The sequence below is a fragment of the Scylla paramamosain genome, chromosome 2 (genome assembly GCF_035594125.1).
Source record: "Scylla paramamosain isolate STU-SP2022 chromosome 2, ASM3559412v1, whole genome shotgun sequence".
Taxonomy (NCBI): Eukaryota; Metazoa; Arthropoda; class Malacostraca; order Decapoda; family Portunidae; genus Scylla; species Scylla paramamosain.
Window position 1 is genome coordinate 70,001 of NC_087152.1, and position 15,000 is coordinate 85,000.

At 42.5% G+C, this 15,000-nt stretch overlaps 1 protein-coding gene and 1 long non-coding RNA gene across 15 annotated transcripts in view; one reads left to right on the top strand and one right to left on the bottom strand.

Moving 5' to 3' along the window:
- Positions 1–217, top strand: part of LOC135107634 (uncharacterized) — a 12,955-nt gene extending 12,738 nt beyond the window's left edge. The window contains exon 2 of the long non-coding RNA XR_010271870.1: positions 1–217. This exon is cut by the window's left edge and continues 1,369 nt beyond it. This is a non-coding gene — a long non-coding RNA (uncharacterized LOC135107634).
- Positions 40–12,147, bottom strand: LOC135107557 (probable E3 ubiquitin-protein ligase HERC4). 14 transcript variants are annotated; one of them, XR_010271849.1, is made up of 12 exons: positions 10,134–10,413; positions 7,938–8,518; positions 6,792–6,877; positions 5,669–5,819; positions 5,334–5,552; positions 3,322–3,500; positions 2,799–2,976; positions 2,476–2,659; positions 2,008–2,089; positions 1,339–1,531; positions 751–834; positions 40–170 (listed from the first exon to the last, which is right to left on the bottom strand). XR_010271849.1 is itself a non-coding variant. In XM_064017567.1 (11 exons), exons 2-6 carry the CDS (start codon positions 10,192–10,194, stop codon positions 5,479–5,481), a joined length of 504 nt encoding a protein of 167 aa, XP_063873637.1. In that variant the 5' UTR covers positions 10,195–10,283; positions 11,455–12,147; the 3' UTR covers positions 773–834; positions 1,339–1,531; positions 2,008–2,089; positions 2,476–2,976; positions 3,322–3,500; positions 5,334–5,478. The 14 variants fall into 14 exon arrangements, 6 of the variants coding, with proteins under 6 accessions (XP_063873637.1, XP_063873644.1, XP_063873630.1 ...); XR_010271840.1 differs by lacking the exon at positions 2,799–2,976 and having other exon boundaries at positions 10,134–10,387; XR_010271841.1 differs by having other exon boundaries at positions 2,476–2,976; positions 7,938–8,010; positions 10,134–10,383.
- Between the last annotated feature and the right edge of the window lie 2,853 nt (positions 12,148–15,000).

Genomic DNA, 15,000 nt, shown 5'->3' on the forward strand with positions numbered 1-15,000 from the left:
TCAGCCCCTCTCTCTCTCTCTCTGTCTCTCACCTACCTTCATTCATGCCCAGAATAGGAACCCTGTCAGTGCCCGTCAGGAACTTCAAAAACCACTTCTTCTGCTCCAGGGAGAGTTTGAAATACTTCCCAGAACGTGCGTATGACCGGGTGGTCTGGGAAACATTCGCCCTGGAAACACCGACAGAAATCAATAAACGGAAGGATATTAGTGTGAACGGTGTGTTTATTTACATTCCTGCGGTGTCGTGTGGGAGGACTGGGTGAAAACAGACAGTAGAGGAGGTGGGAAGGGGAGGACTGGGTGAAAACAGACAGTAGAGGAGGTGGGAAGGGGAGGACTGGGTGAAAACAGACAGTAGAGGAGGTGGGGAGGAGAGGACTGGGTGAATAAAGACAGCAGAGGAGGTGGGGAGGGTAGGACTGGGTGAAAACAGACAGTAGAGGAGGTGGGGAGGAGAGGACTGGGTGAATCAAGACAGCAGAGGAGGTGGGGAGGGTAGGACTGGGTGAATCAAGACAGCAGAGGAGGTGGGGAGGGTAGGACTGGGTGAAAACAGACAGTAGAGGAGGTGGGGAGGAGAGGACTGGGTGAATGAAGACAACCTCCTCTGCTGTTCTACAATGCTGACGAATCCTTGAAAAACACACACACACAAAAAAAAAAAAAAAAAAATATATATATATATATACAAATAAACAAATAAACATATGTAAACCAAACCTAATTAGTCCTGCACCTGGTTCTCACCTGCCGAGTGGCGTCACACCTGAGCAGCAGCGTCTTGGCCTGAGGGTCGAACAAGAATGGATACTCACAGAACAGGATTGGACTCTGTAATGTAAAGGATTGGATTAGTTAAAGTTGTTTTTAAAGGTTGAAGGGGTAAATGAAGAGTTAAAGGGTGTATTTAAGGGTTTAAGGGGGTAAATAAAAGGTAGAAGGGTGATTTTAAGGGTTTATGAGGCTATTTAAAGGTTTGCTGTCTTTTAAAGGGTATTTTTAAGGGCTTAAGAGAATAAATAAAGGGTTTTCAATTTTTAAAGGGTGTTTCTAAGGGTTTGTCAGTTAAAATTAAAGGAATTATCAATTTTAAAGGATGTTTTTAAGCGTTCAACATTGAAAGCTCCCCAAACACAGTCACCCATTCACAAACACCCCCAATACACACACAAACACCCCCAAACATGGTCACCCACCTCCCAAACACCCCAAAACACACTCAGACACCCCAAAAACACACCAAAACACATCTAAACACCCCAAAACACACCCAAACACCCCAAAATCACTCAGCCACCTTCAAACACCCCCACACCCCCACACACACACACCCACCTCCCTCCTGGACATCGGGTGAAGCCTGCTGTTCATCCAGTTCAAGTAATCATTCCTAATATCAATTTTCTCTGCAATTTCTGGGATGTAAAAGTCGTCGTAGTTCAACCGCCCCACTCGGCAGCCGGCTTGGAAGTTCAGACCGTGGACCAGGGACAACAGCCGCAGGGAAGACACAAGGGCACGCTGGTCTCTGTGTGGTGTGGGTAGGTTAGGTTAGGTTTGGTTAAGATCTGGTTGTGGTAGTGGTGGTGGTCTGAGTGCTTGTAAGTGATGTGGTGGTGTTGTTGCAGATAAGAATTGTTGTAATAGTTGTTGTTGTAGTAGTAGTATAAGAAGAAGAGGAGGAGGAGGAGGAGGAGGAGGAGGAGGAGGAGGAGGAGGAGGAGGAGGAGGAGGAGGAGGAGGAGGAGGAGGAAGAAGAGAAAGAGAATGAGGAAGAGAATGGTAGTAGTAGTAGTAATAGTAGTAGTAGTAGTAGTAGTAGTAGTAGTAGTAGCAGTGGTAGTAGTAGCAGCAGTAGTAGTAGTAGTAGTACACAGACAATTATACTTCTCTCTCTCTCTCTCTTACACTCAAAACACACACACACACTCAATGCACACTCTTACAAACCAACTCTCTCTCTCTCTCTCTCTCTCTCTCTCTCTCTCTCTCTCTCTCTCTTACCTCAGAGCTAGACTGGTGAGGTGAATTCAGTATTTGTACCACCACATTCGTGTACACAGTAACCAGCCTTACTGTAAAGTCCCTGGGAAGAGAGGCAAGCCAGGAGAGAGAGAGAGAGAGAGAGAGAGAGAGAGAGAGAGAGAGAGAGAGAGAGAGAGAGAGAGAGAGAGAGAGAGAGAGAGAGAGAGAGAGAGAGAGAGAGAGAGAGAGAGAGAGAGAGAGAGAGAGAATTAATTTTTCTCCTCCAAAAATATACTTAAAACACACAAATCAATAGAAAAACAAAGAAAAAACACCAAAACACATTTAAAACACCCCAAAACACATTTAAAACACCCCTAAACACACTCAAACACCCCAAACACACCCAAAACACAACCAAAACACCCCCAAACACTCCCAAAACACACTCAAACACTCCCAAACACACACACACACACACACATACACACAAACAATCCAACTCACTGAACACCTCCGCCATCTCCTTGCCAAGCTTCAACACTCCCTCAGCATACGGCGTTTGGAGTTTGGCCGTTTGTTTAGGGTCAGTGAAGTCCTTGTACAGGGGAAGGACATAACAGCGTAAGGCGTCCTGGCTGGGGGGATGCGAAGGAAGACTCTTGGCCACGTTTTGAATGCCAGTACGAACCTGTGGACGTTTGGATACGTTTGGATTAGCTCGGTAATGGATCAGTGGACGCTTGTGAGATTCTGCGTGTGAAATGCCAGCAGGTCGGTTTGTCCTGTTTTGTCCTGGGAAACCTTCAGTAAAATGCAGTGAAACGCACACAAACGCACGCACTCGCCACTTCCTGGATGGTCTCCCTTGCAATCCGGCCAATCTGAGCCACACAGTCCTCAGCCAAACGGTAGTCCAGCCCGTGTGTGTGTTTGTGTTTGTGCAAGCCAGCAAGCGTGAGGGAGCTGTTCCAAGCGCACACTGAGGCAAACACTGTCTCTGTGTACCTGTGTTTGGAAGTGGGTGAGTGAATGAGTGTAAACAAACGTGGGGATGGTAATATTGTTCGTTCGTTTGTTTGTTTGTTTGTAAATAGATTGATATGACACAAATGTAAACAAACACAAAAAATACAACATTCTGTCGCTGAAAACATCAAAAATAAATTATATAACACAATCAAACACACAAATACACACAGAAACACACACACACACACACACACACACACACCCAAATCATACCAAAACACACAACATACTCCCAAACACACACAAAATATACCATAACACACACACACACACACACACACACACACACACACACACACACACACACACACACACACTTACGTAAACAAATCGTCATCAATCATGTCTTCTTCCTCAATTGACAGAAGTTTCTTAATCATATGTTCTTGAATTGTGAGAGAGAGGGCATTTGGTCGGGGTAGGGGAGGGCTGCAAAAGTCCTCAGCACCCCCACTCTCCCTGCTGACAGTGGCCATGCTGACGTCACCCCCAGCGAAGATCTGGGAGAGAGAGAGAGAGAGAGAGAGAGAGAGAGAGAGAGAGAGAGAGAGAGAGAGAGAGAGAGAGAGAGAGAGAGAGAGAGAGAGAGAGAGAGAGAGAGAGAGAGAGAATTGTTGTGAATTATCTTCTTCTTTTGCTAAGTTATATAAATAGATTATCTTTTTTCTTCCTCCTCCTCCTCATAATCAAACATTCTTCCTCCTCCTCCTCCTCCTCCAAACACTCTTCCTACTCCTCCTCTTCCTCCTACAAATCCCACTGTTCCTCCTCCTTCTCCTATTCAAATCATCTTCCTCCACCTCCATCTCCTCCACTACCACCACCACTACCTCACCTGCCTCAAACACACACTGGGGCTGTCCTCCGCTGGCACCCCCTGGGGACACCCATGGGCACACTACCACTTGAGGTAATTCCCTGCTGTGTGGAGTCTTGGTGCCCGGCTGCCCTGAGAGCCCCTGGTCAAATGCATACACGTGGCCCTGTGGGAGAGAGGTCAAGTCAGGTCAGGTTAAATTAGGTCTCCCTTTCCCTCTCTCTCTCTCTCTCTCTCTCTCGCTCTTACCTGCGAGGGGATGTAGACCAGGGTATGACCTCTCCCGCAGGCGACCTGGCCGACCTTTGAGCCACACAGGTCAAGCACAGTGCAAGGAATGGGGCAGTTATCTGTCGTGCCGTGACCAAGCTGCCCACAGCGTCCATACCCAGAGGTCCACAGCTGAGGAATAGTGACGTTAGGTTAGGTTAGGTTAGGTTAGATAAGGTTAGCTACCAAATACACTTCAGCCCAACATCTCCACTACATCCCAACCATTCCACAACACCCTAGTCATCCTCTCTCCTTTCCTAGCCTTCCCATCTATCTGCTCAGTATCTACACTACTCCAGACAACCTCACCAATGAAAAAAAGACTACAATTTTGGCACAAGAGGCTGAAAATGCCAGCAAAACACACTTCAAGCCAAACAGGGGTGACGAAAACACCATTCACTGTCTGGCACCCACTCAACACCACACCTCGGACAAAACCAGTCTGGGAGGCCGAGGGAACCACCCAACTAACAACTGGTGACCTCAAGAGTGAAAGGAAGTTGTGTTAGGCGTGTAAGGTCTCAGAATGAACCATCCAAGGGTGGCTACAGGAGCACGGACTGGCAACCAAATCCCTTCTCATAAAGCTGGTGAAAAATAGATTTGCACAGGATGGCACACACAGAATTTATTATAAAGCTGATGAAAAAGAGGGTGACATTTGCACAGACCCTGAAAATCCCAGAAACTCCAGCCTAACTGCCTTAGTGCACTAGTTAAGCTGTGACACAACTCCTCCTACTGTAATGGGCTATATTTTAAGGTGATGGGGGCACGGAAGGCTGTGTGTTCTTCCTAAGGGTGAAGCAGTGAGGTGCTGCAGGTCACACAGTGGCTTGGAAATTGAAATGTTCAGGTTTTCGACGAGCCAGGGAGCTGCAACACATCACCTGCTCAACATCTAAACAGTGAAGAAGAAAAATGACAACAAGAACAAGGACAAAATAGAACAAATGAAGGAAGGAACAGAAATACTTGACAAAAACACACACACACACACACACACACATTGGTTAGTTTTAGGCTTATATAATTTAATTCATGTTTGTTTAGAATTATTCATCATCATTATTATTATTATTATCATTATTCAGTTTGTTTTTCTTGATTATAAATAAAAGAATATACTTTATGTACACTACTACTACTACTACTACTACTACTACTACTATTACTACTTTTCTTCCTCTTCCTCTTCCTCCCACTACCCAAACACACACACACACACACACACACACACCTAACAAGAGGATCACCCTTGGGAGTATAGCCCAGTTGACCCTGCTTGTTTGACCCCCACAACAGCAGGTAGCCGGCCTGGGTCACGGCAGCAGAGTGGTGACCCGCAGCGGCCAGCAGGACTAAGAGGGTGCCAGCCAAGGAGGTCACCAGGGCAGGATCCTTCTGGGGCCCCTGTCGGTGTCTAAGTGCCAACTGGCCGAAGGTATTTTGTCACCATCTGAAACACACAAAAGCAAAAAATAAATAAATAATGATGATAACACACACACACACACACACACACACATATATACAGACACATAGACACAGACATACATACATACAGACACCCACCAGCAGTCAAGGCAAGGGTGTGGTTGGCGCCACAGGCCAGCTGCACTGTCACCTTCCTGGCCAGACTCTTGACAAGCTTGCGTGTGGCGGTGTGACTGTTGCAGGAGTTGACGCCAAGCTGACCGTACCCACTGTCACCCCGTGCGTAGATCTGAGGAGAGAGGGAGAGGTGGGAGGGAGGGAGAGAGAGAGAGAGAGAGAGAGAGAGAGAGAGAGAGAGAGAGAGAGAGAGAGAGAGAGAGAGAGAGAGAGAGAGAGAGAGAGAGAGAGAGAGAGAGAGAGAGAGAGAGAGAGAGAGAGAGAGAGAGAGAGAACTAAGACCTAATCTAACAAAACCCAACTTAACTTAAGATATAATATACCTTTAAAGAGAGAGAGAGAGAGTGAGAGGGGAGATTGGAGAGAGAGGGAGAGGGAGAGAACCTAACCTGTCTAGGAGAAATAATTTGAATATACAGTAAAATCCCTCTCATCCGGCATTCCAGTATCCGGCAGCTTCAAGTATCCGGCACATTTTTCCCTGAGCCTTAAAATCAATAAAAAATCAATGTGTACTCACAAAATCTATTAAAATTCCCGCGCAAGGCATAGTGTGTCCCCTGGCCACCAGAGCGCACTGCTTGGCGCCACCCGCGGCCCGCTGCACTGTGTTTACCGAGTGACTCAGTCCCGCGTGTGCACTGTTTATGACCTGACGCCTTCATCATGCCTCAAGTTGTACAAAGAGAGTGTGTTGTGCTTACACTTAAGCAGCTGATCAGATCAGCTGCTGATTAAGATCAGCTGATCTCTGTTATGGTAAGATGCGTGAGTGTGTAAGATGCTGGTCATTGTGGACATAATTTCACTTCTATTCAAGTATCCGGCAATATTCAAGTATCTGACATGTCGGCGGTCCCGTTGATGCCAGATAAGAGGGATTTTACTGTATATATATTGATAACAAGAGAAAAATGAAAAATGTATTGCTCTCTCTCTCTCTCTCTCTCTCTCTTACAGCTACTAAAATAACAAAATTATTTCTACTCTCTCTTTCACACACACACACACACACACACACATCACAGGCTCTCTCTCTCTCTCTCTCTCTCTCTCTCTCTCTCTCTCTCTCTCTCTCTCTCACCAGGCCCCAGGAGGTGAGAGCAAGAGAGTGCTGGTCTCCGGCTGCCACCTGAACGATGGTGTAGTTCTGTAGCTCATCAATTAATTCTGCAGGTGAGAGAACAGGTGGTGAGGAGGAGAAAGTGCTATTGGACTGTTGTGTGGTTATGGTGGTGTGGTGGTGGTAGTAGTAGTAGTAGTAGTAGTAGTAGTAGTAGTAGTAGTAGTAGTAGTAGTAGTAGGTTCATTACATTCCAAGCACAGTACATAAATAAATAAATAAATAAATAAGTAAATAAATATGATCAAAAAATAAGAAAACAACAACAACAACAACAACCACATAAAAACTGATGACCCCAACCAGTCACCATGACCTCTAGTACAAGGGTCACACAGGGCCACCACACTGCGACCTGACACAAACATAAACAAGACACCTTTTATGCATGAAGGACAAGTGACCTATGACCCAACAGTGACCCACAGTGACCCACATTGACCCACCGTGACCAACAGTGACCCACAGTGACCCACAGTGACCCAACAGTGACCCAACAGTGTCTTCACCTAGAACTGTGGAGTGTACAAGTGCCCAGCTGACACGTGGAGGTGCAGGTGTCAAGGCTAGGTCACATTAGGTCACCTGAACAGAGAGTGTAAGGGGGGTGGCCTGGTGAAGGGAGGGGCCAGGTCAACCCTTAAATTGTGTGTAATAATGAAAATAATGATAACAGTGACCTCTCTATCTCTCTCTCTCTCTCTCTTACGTTAGGTTAGGTTAGGTTAGGTGTTTACTTGGCACTTTGGCCTGTACTGAGGTTCCCACACTGCCAAGGGCGGCGAGGGGGGCGTGGGGGGAGCACAGGGGCACATCCAAGGCTGCGTCACAAAATTTAGTGATTCTTTAAAGTGTAAACAAAATATTCTCTTAAAACTACATTTATCTGGTAACTATGCACACACACACACACACACACGCACTCACACATACACACACACGCACACACACACATTTAACTAGGGAGAGGCGTCACTGGCTGCACAGGGAAGCAATTTAAGTGGTCTGAAATATCTTACTGGCGTTGTGTGGCGCCATCAACAAAGCAACACCATTTCTCAAGTAAATAAGTATTATATCTAACTCAACACCATCTCAGGCACTCACCTTCCTGTATCTGGTGGTGTGTGCGTGTGTCTGTAGGTGTGGAGGAGCCCTTGAAAGCCAGCACCTTGTACACCTGGTTAAACATAAGATGCCTGGCCTGTAGATCCACGTTTTTGGCGCGACTCTGTGGGCCGTCTCACTTCCCAGGGACAGTTTTTTTGTTTTTTACTAATTACACTGGTTTTTATATATATATTTATCGGTTTTCTAGGTTATGATGATTAATAAAGGTTATATTATTCGTTTTGCATAGGGTTTATCTTATATTAGTATTTTAAGATACCACAAGTTATAAAATCCCACATCTCTAATCTTTGCCTTTTTTTTCTTATTTACGCCACTTTTCCTTAATATTTTCCGGTATAAGATAATGTAAAATACTTAAAAGACTCCGTACTAGTTGTTTATTTATCAAAAGTAACCTCAATTAGTGAATTATAACGCGACCGTCCCTGTCTCAACACTGTACCATTATACAATGTTGACATCCTGAGGACTGTCTAAGAAAGATGAAAGAAATTTAATCCTCTTCCTCTTCCTCGTCTTCCTCACCCTCATCCTCCTTTCTTCCCCTTCCTCCTCTGGCAGAAAAGGGATAAGAGGAGGAAGTAAACGAAAATAAAGAAAGGAATAAGGAAATACTGAATAAAGAAAGAAATAACGAATAATATGATTTAAAACTTTGTCCCTGTTATTTTCCTTCATTTAAATCCTATTCCTCCTCTTCTTCCTCCTCTTCTTCCTCATAATCTTCCTTTCTTCTTCCTTCTCCACATTACTCACCATTTTGTGGTTGTAAATGAAAGATTTATATATCATCTTACGTACATTTTCAACACACACACACACACACACACACACACACTGCATAAGCATATGTACAACGAAAGACAAGGCAACACACACACACACACACACACACACACACACACACACACACACACACACACACACTGCATAAGCATCTGTACAACGAAAGACAAGGCAACACACACACACACACACACACACACACACACACACACACACACACTGCATAAGCATCTGTACAACGAAATTCAAGGCAACAAACACACACACACACACACACACACACACACACACACACACACACACACACACTGCATCACCATCTGTACAACGAAATTCAAGGCAACACACACACACACACACACACACACACACACACACACACACACACACACACACTGCATAAGCATCTGTACAACGAAAGACAAGGCAACACACACACACACACACACACACACACACACACACACACACACTGTATAAGCATATGTACAACGAAAGACAAGGCAACACACACACACACACACACACACACACACACACACACACACACACACACTGCATAAGCATCTGTACAACGAAAGACAAGGCAACAAACACACACACACACACACACACACACACACACACACACACACACACACACACACACTGTATAAGCATATGTACAACGAAAGACAAGGCAACACACACACACACACACACACACACACACACACACACTGCATAAGCATCTGTACAACGAAAGACAAGGCAACACACACACACACACACACACACACACACACACACACACACACACACACACACCAGAAACACCTAGAAACACAATTTTACTCCCAAAAACACCTAGAAACCCAAAAAACACTTAAAAAACACTTAATTTCCTTTCAAAACATCCAAAAAACACACATTTCTAGCCAAAACACTTAAAAACACTTAATTTCCTTTCCAAACACCCAAAAAAAACACATTTCTAGCCAAAACATTTAAATAACACTGAATTTCCTTTCAAAACACCCCAAAAGAGACACACAGCTACCCAAGGACAGCGAAAAAACAACAATTTCTACCCAAACAAACTTGAAAAACACCAAAATCTAAAAAAAAACACAAAAAAATAAAAAATAATAATAAAAAACATCACCTGCCTTTTTAAAACACCACAGAAACGGTGAATTCACTAAAAAAAAACACTGAAAGCACGACTATTCCCTTTCAAAACACCAAAAACTCTCACTTCTATTCCAAAATGCCTAGAAAAAAAAATTGCGTATTTAACTCAAAACACTTCATCTTATATTACAAGGCTGCCACATCACCACCACCACCACCACCACCACCACCACTACTACTACTACTGCTACTACTACTACATTTGCTTACCTTTAAAACGCTGGAAATTCAGTGAAAATCTTTTCTTAATATTTCTTCTTTTCCTTCTCATCTTCCTCCTTCCCTTCCCTCTTCTTCCTCCTCCTTCTTCATTTCTCCTTCTTTCCTCCTCTTTCTATTCTTCTCTATGCATGAAAACAGCTGGAAAATATAGGAAATAACACTAAATACTGATGGAAGGGCACTGGGAGGTGGGAAGGTCCAGGGTCTCGGTCCCCGGATGAAGGCGGCTGATGACGTCACGTCCGCCATATTTACGTTACGCAAATGATTTTGAAAATGACCCCTCGCAAAAATGGAGCTAGGCCGGAATGCTTTACATATTATGAAAGGGCATAATTTTAAATTAATTCTGGAGATATAAAAATATTCCAAGCTTCAGTGATAATAAAGCTATATTTAAATAACTATATGAAAAAGTGTTCGAACAAACACGATAAAAAAAAACACTCCAAAGTCCACAAATCTCATTTCTCATGAACACAATACACTTTAAAAAATCGAAACTATTTTTACAAACAATCAGAAGTTAACCGGAAGCTGAAATAAATAAATAAATAATTTATAAATGTCGACTTTTTGAGTGTTCAACGGGTCTAAAACCCCTCTAAAAGTCCACGTATTTCACTCAAAAGCATCATAACATATTTAAAAGACAATAAACGATTTTTTGAGCCCATAAAATCTTGCCTAGCGGCTGAAATAAAAAATCATGTTTGGCGGTATGAAAAATTTAACGGCAAACAGCAACACTTATTTACGCTGAAACAACCTCATAATCGACATGTTTCCCTTAACACTCGCACGCAAAACACTCAAAACACCACCAAATATTTTTACAAACCATAAAATCTTAGTTAAAAAGCCTAAATATATAAGTTAAGAAAATAGAAAAAATATTGGAACCGAGGGTAGACTCTGGCAATCCATCATGGCGGCCGCGGGAGGGCTGGGGAGGGGCTCAGATGAAAACAAGGTTGGATAACTCTCTTTCCTTATTATTTGTGGTTGTTATGAAGGTTATTTCTCTGTTTTCTGGATTAATTTCAGCTGTGTGTATGCGTATGTGTGTGTGTTTGTGTGTGTGTATATATATATGTATGCGTATGTGTGTGTGTGTGTGTGTGTGTGTGTGTGTGTGTGTGTGTGTGTGTGTGTGTCCGCCTCTATTCCATGATAAATAGCATTATTTTCTCTTCTCTTCTCCCCTTTTGCTATTAAGTATCAAGTATTTTCCAGGTATTTCCAGTGTTTTCCAGGTAGTGTCGTAGGTTGAAGCCAGACCTCTGCTACCTGTCACTACTAAACTCACCTTAATTGACCTCCTGTGCCTCTGTGGTCCCGTTCCCTGGTGTTTAAATGAAAAGAGACACACACACATCCGCACTGCACGGTGTTTCCCAGGTACACTGAGGAAGACAATAAAAAATAATAAATAAATAAAAAAAAATCCCAAAACGCCTGGAGCAGTCTGCCTCCCTCCCTCGGTGAAGGAGGTGGAAACAAGCGGACCCTCACCATGGGGTACAACCGGATACTTTAATTATATGGCAGGAAATGCGAGGGTACATTGACTTTATAAGCGAATAGAAATGAAAATATGTCACTTGAAGCACTGTGAGGTGTTAAGAGAGAGAGAGAGAGAGAGGGAGTCGGTTCCCCGCGCCAAATAGCCTATCACTTATAATTAAACCTTTAAATTGACGGAAACTCGAATAAAAGCATAGAAAACGAGAGGACTGAGTTTATAAGCGAACCTTAAAATTAATTAGAAGTTATGAAAGACACAGTAGACTGTTTATAATGATACTGAAGACTGAAAGAGTGAAAGGGTTAGCCTATCACTCACAATTAAACCATAAATTAATGAAAACTCCAATATAATCATAGAAAACGAGTTAACCAATATCTTCACTCCTTCATCTCCTATTCTGTCCACCTCCCCAATGCAAGAGTCAACCAGTATATTCACTGTTTCACCACTATTCTGTCCACCTCCCCAATGCAAGAGTCAAGCAGTATATTCAGTCTTTCACCACTATTCTGTCCACCTCCCCAATGCAAGAGTCAAGCAGTATATTCAGTCTTTCACCACTATTCTGTCCACCTCCCTAATCAGTGTGTATCTGGCTGTGGTACATAAGCATATACAAAGGAATATTTCAAAGATAAGGGTGTGATTGGCTAACCTAACACACACACAACAATTGGTTCTACTTCAAATTGATTTACTAACAATGTGTCTGTGATATATATGCACTGCCAAGAGCTTGTATATAGACTATGCTAACCTAACCTAACACACATATAATAAAATAAACAAATGTCATAGGATACATTTTTTATTTACAGATAAAGTATATTTACAACACCACACAATGAAAAACATGAATACGATGGCTCAATCTATATTTACGTGGACTCTTGCAACAAAAACACCATGATATTCTGCATCACATGATAATAATAATAATAATAATAATAATAATAATAATAATAATAATAATAAGGTTAGCATGAGGAATGACTGATTATAATTCAACCAGCATTGGCAGATTTTATGATGAAATGTTGTTACAAGGTTTTATAGGCCTGTACCATCACCAGTTCATTAATATAGGCTGTTTTTGAGGAGGCAGAGGCCAAGAGAAGGAGAGAGAGAAAGGTGTTAGGCAAGAAAGAAAACAATAATCTCATTTCACCTCACCTCTCTCTCTCTACATCTCTCTAACTTGTCTACATTTCTCATTATAAATATTTTTGAAAGTTTAAGCTGCGAGAGAGACAGGAATAATGTCACTTCATCTCACCTCTCTCTCTCTCTCTTCACCTCCCTAACTTGTCTAAATGTTGATATTTTTAGAGGTTCAGGGGAGACAAAAGGTGATATGAGATGTTATGACAGAAAATACATAGGAATATTCTCACTTCATCTCACCTCTCTCTCTCTCTTCACCTCCCTAACTTGTGTCACAGGGGAACTACTTACTAGATGATAAAGAAGAGGAAGAAGTTACTCAGTTTGTGGGAGTTTTGGGGATGAGTTAAGTTAATCCCATTACGTCACACTGATGGAATGCCCTTAGGGAAACGTACGTGTGTGTGTGTGTGTGTGTGTGTGTGTGTGGAAAGATATAATTGTTTATGTACAGTCTCTCTCTCTCTCTCTCTCTCTCTCTCTCTCTCTCTCTCTCTCTCTCTCTCTCTCTCTCTCTCTCTCTCTCTCTCTCTCTCTCTCTCTCATTTTCCAGGGTGCTTATGTACAGCCTCTCTCTCTCTCTCTCTCTCTCTCTCTCTCTCTCTCTCTCTCTCTCTCTCTCTCTCTCTCTCTCTCTCTCTTTTTTTCCAGGGTGCTTTCAAGACTCCATCAACAAATTTAAGGGAGAATCTTTACGCATTTTCAAGGGTGCTTTCAAGATTCCAGAGGTACATTATCTGGAAGACTGGAAATATTGCGTCACGTCTCAGCAACCTTTAAAAGCAACTACAGGAATCCAGGAGAGAGAGAGAGAGAGAGAGAGAGAGAGAGAGAGAGAGAGAGAGAGAGAGAGAGAGAGAAATTGTGTTGAATCTTATTTACGCCCACCATGGTTGCCTGAGCGGAGAAAAAGTTACTGAATTTTACGCTATTTCTCACTTATTTGTTGAGCTTTTGCATTCTCCTTCCAGGTGGACGTAAAGAAAGAGTTGACGTATCCATACATGCCTTCAGAATTATCATAGTAAACAAAATCATCAAGAAATGTGTATTAATGTGTGCGGTGATGTTCAGGGCGATCGTGAGGGTAGCTAGATGGAAGGAAGGGAAAGGCTGTATATATTTCTACTTGTAATAAAGTTAATAGTGAATATTTTTCACTGAATTTAATAGTGTAGACGCGTCAGTTATTCCCCTGTGTACACTATTAAAAGAAACGTGAAAATCTATCAGGTTACTTTAAAAATTGAGAAGGCACGTCTAGGGTAGCCTAGCCTAGCCTAGCCGACATGATCCAGTGGCAAGATTTATAATATGCTTGATCAACTGAAATTAATAATATTCCTGATACTTTCTCCAGTCTCACATCAGGCAGTGGTGCTCATGATTCATCTACAAGCGGTATATCATTCAAAGAAAATCCGCAAATACGAGTTTCAGCCAAGATTTGAAACTCCAAGGGACATCGTCATCTCTACAGGGTAACGCAAAATTTGTTGTAATCACTTTAATACAGTAATATTCACGTATATAACCACTGCTCGCGACCACTTAACATTGCTAAATCAATATATCCTTCTCTCCACTAATTATTATTCAATCTGCAAGCAAAACCTCTTAAAATAATAATAATAATAAAAAAATTCAATGTTATGGTGCGTTTAAGCTTTTTGCCTTGCCCTGTAACAAAAACAGCTGATTTCTTGTAAACACCGAGAGAGAGAGAGAGAGAGAGAGAGAGAGAGAGAGAGAGAGAGAGAGAGAGTAATTAGCAAACTTCTGTAATTAAGAGATATTAATTTGACCTTTTAAACTGAATTATTACGTCTTCAGTCTGTCTGTTATTAACGGTACAGTTCACCCTCGTCAATTAATCGTAATTTTAAATGTATCTTGTCACGTCAAGCTGGTCTCATAAGTTCAGCTTGACCTTACCTAACCTAACCAAACGTAAACAGTTAGGCTATTTTTTTTTCTTGATTGTTTTTTTTTTCTCGTCGTTTCTCTCTCTCTCTCTCTCTCTCTCTCTCTCTCTCTCTCTCTCTCTCTCTCTCTCTCTCTCTCTCTCTCTCTCTCTCTCTCTTATTTTATTATTGTTATCATCATTATTCTTGTTTTTTTCTTTTATTTATTTTTCATTCTCTTCCTTCTCTCTCTCTC

Coding starts and splice junctions, on each gene's coding strand:
- LOC135107557 (XM_064017560.1), bottom strand. CDS start 8,022: ATGTTTAACCAGGTGTACAAGGTGCTGGCTTTCAAGGGCTCCTCCACA. Junction 5,820..6,227: donor CGGGAATTTTAATAGATTTT/GTGAGTACACAT, acceptor CTCTCTCCTCAG/ATCTACGCACGGGGTGACAG. Junction 5,553..5,668: donor CACCCTTGCCTTGACTGCTG/GTGGGTGTCTGT, acceptor TGTGTGTTTCAG/ATGGTGACAAAATACCTTCG.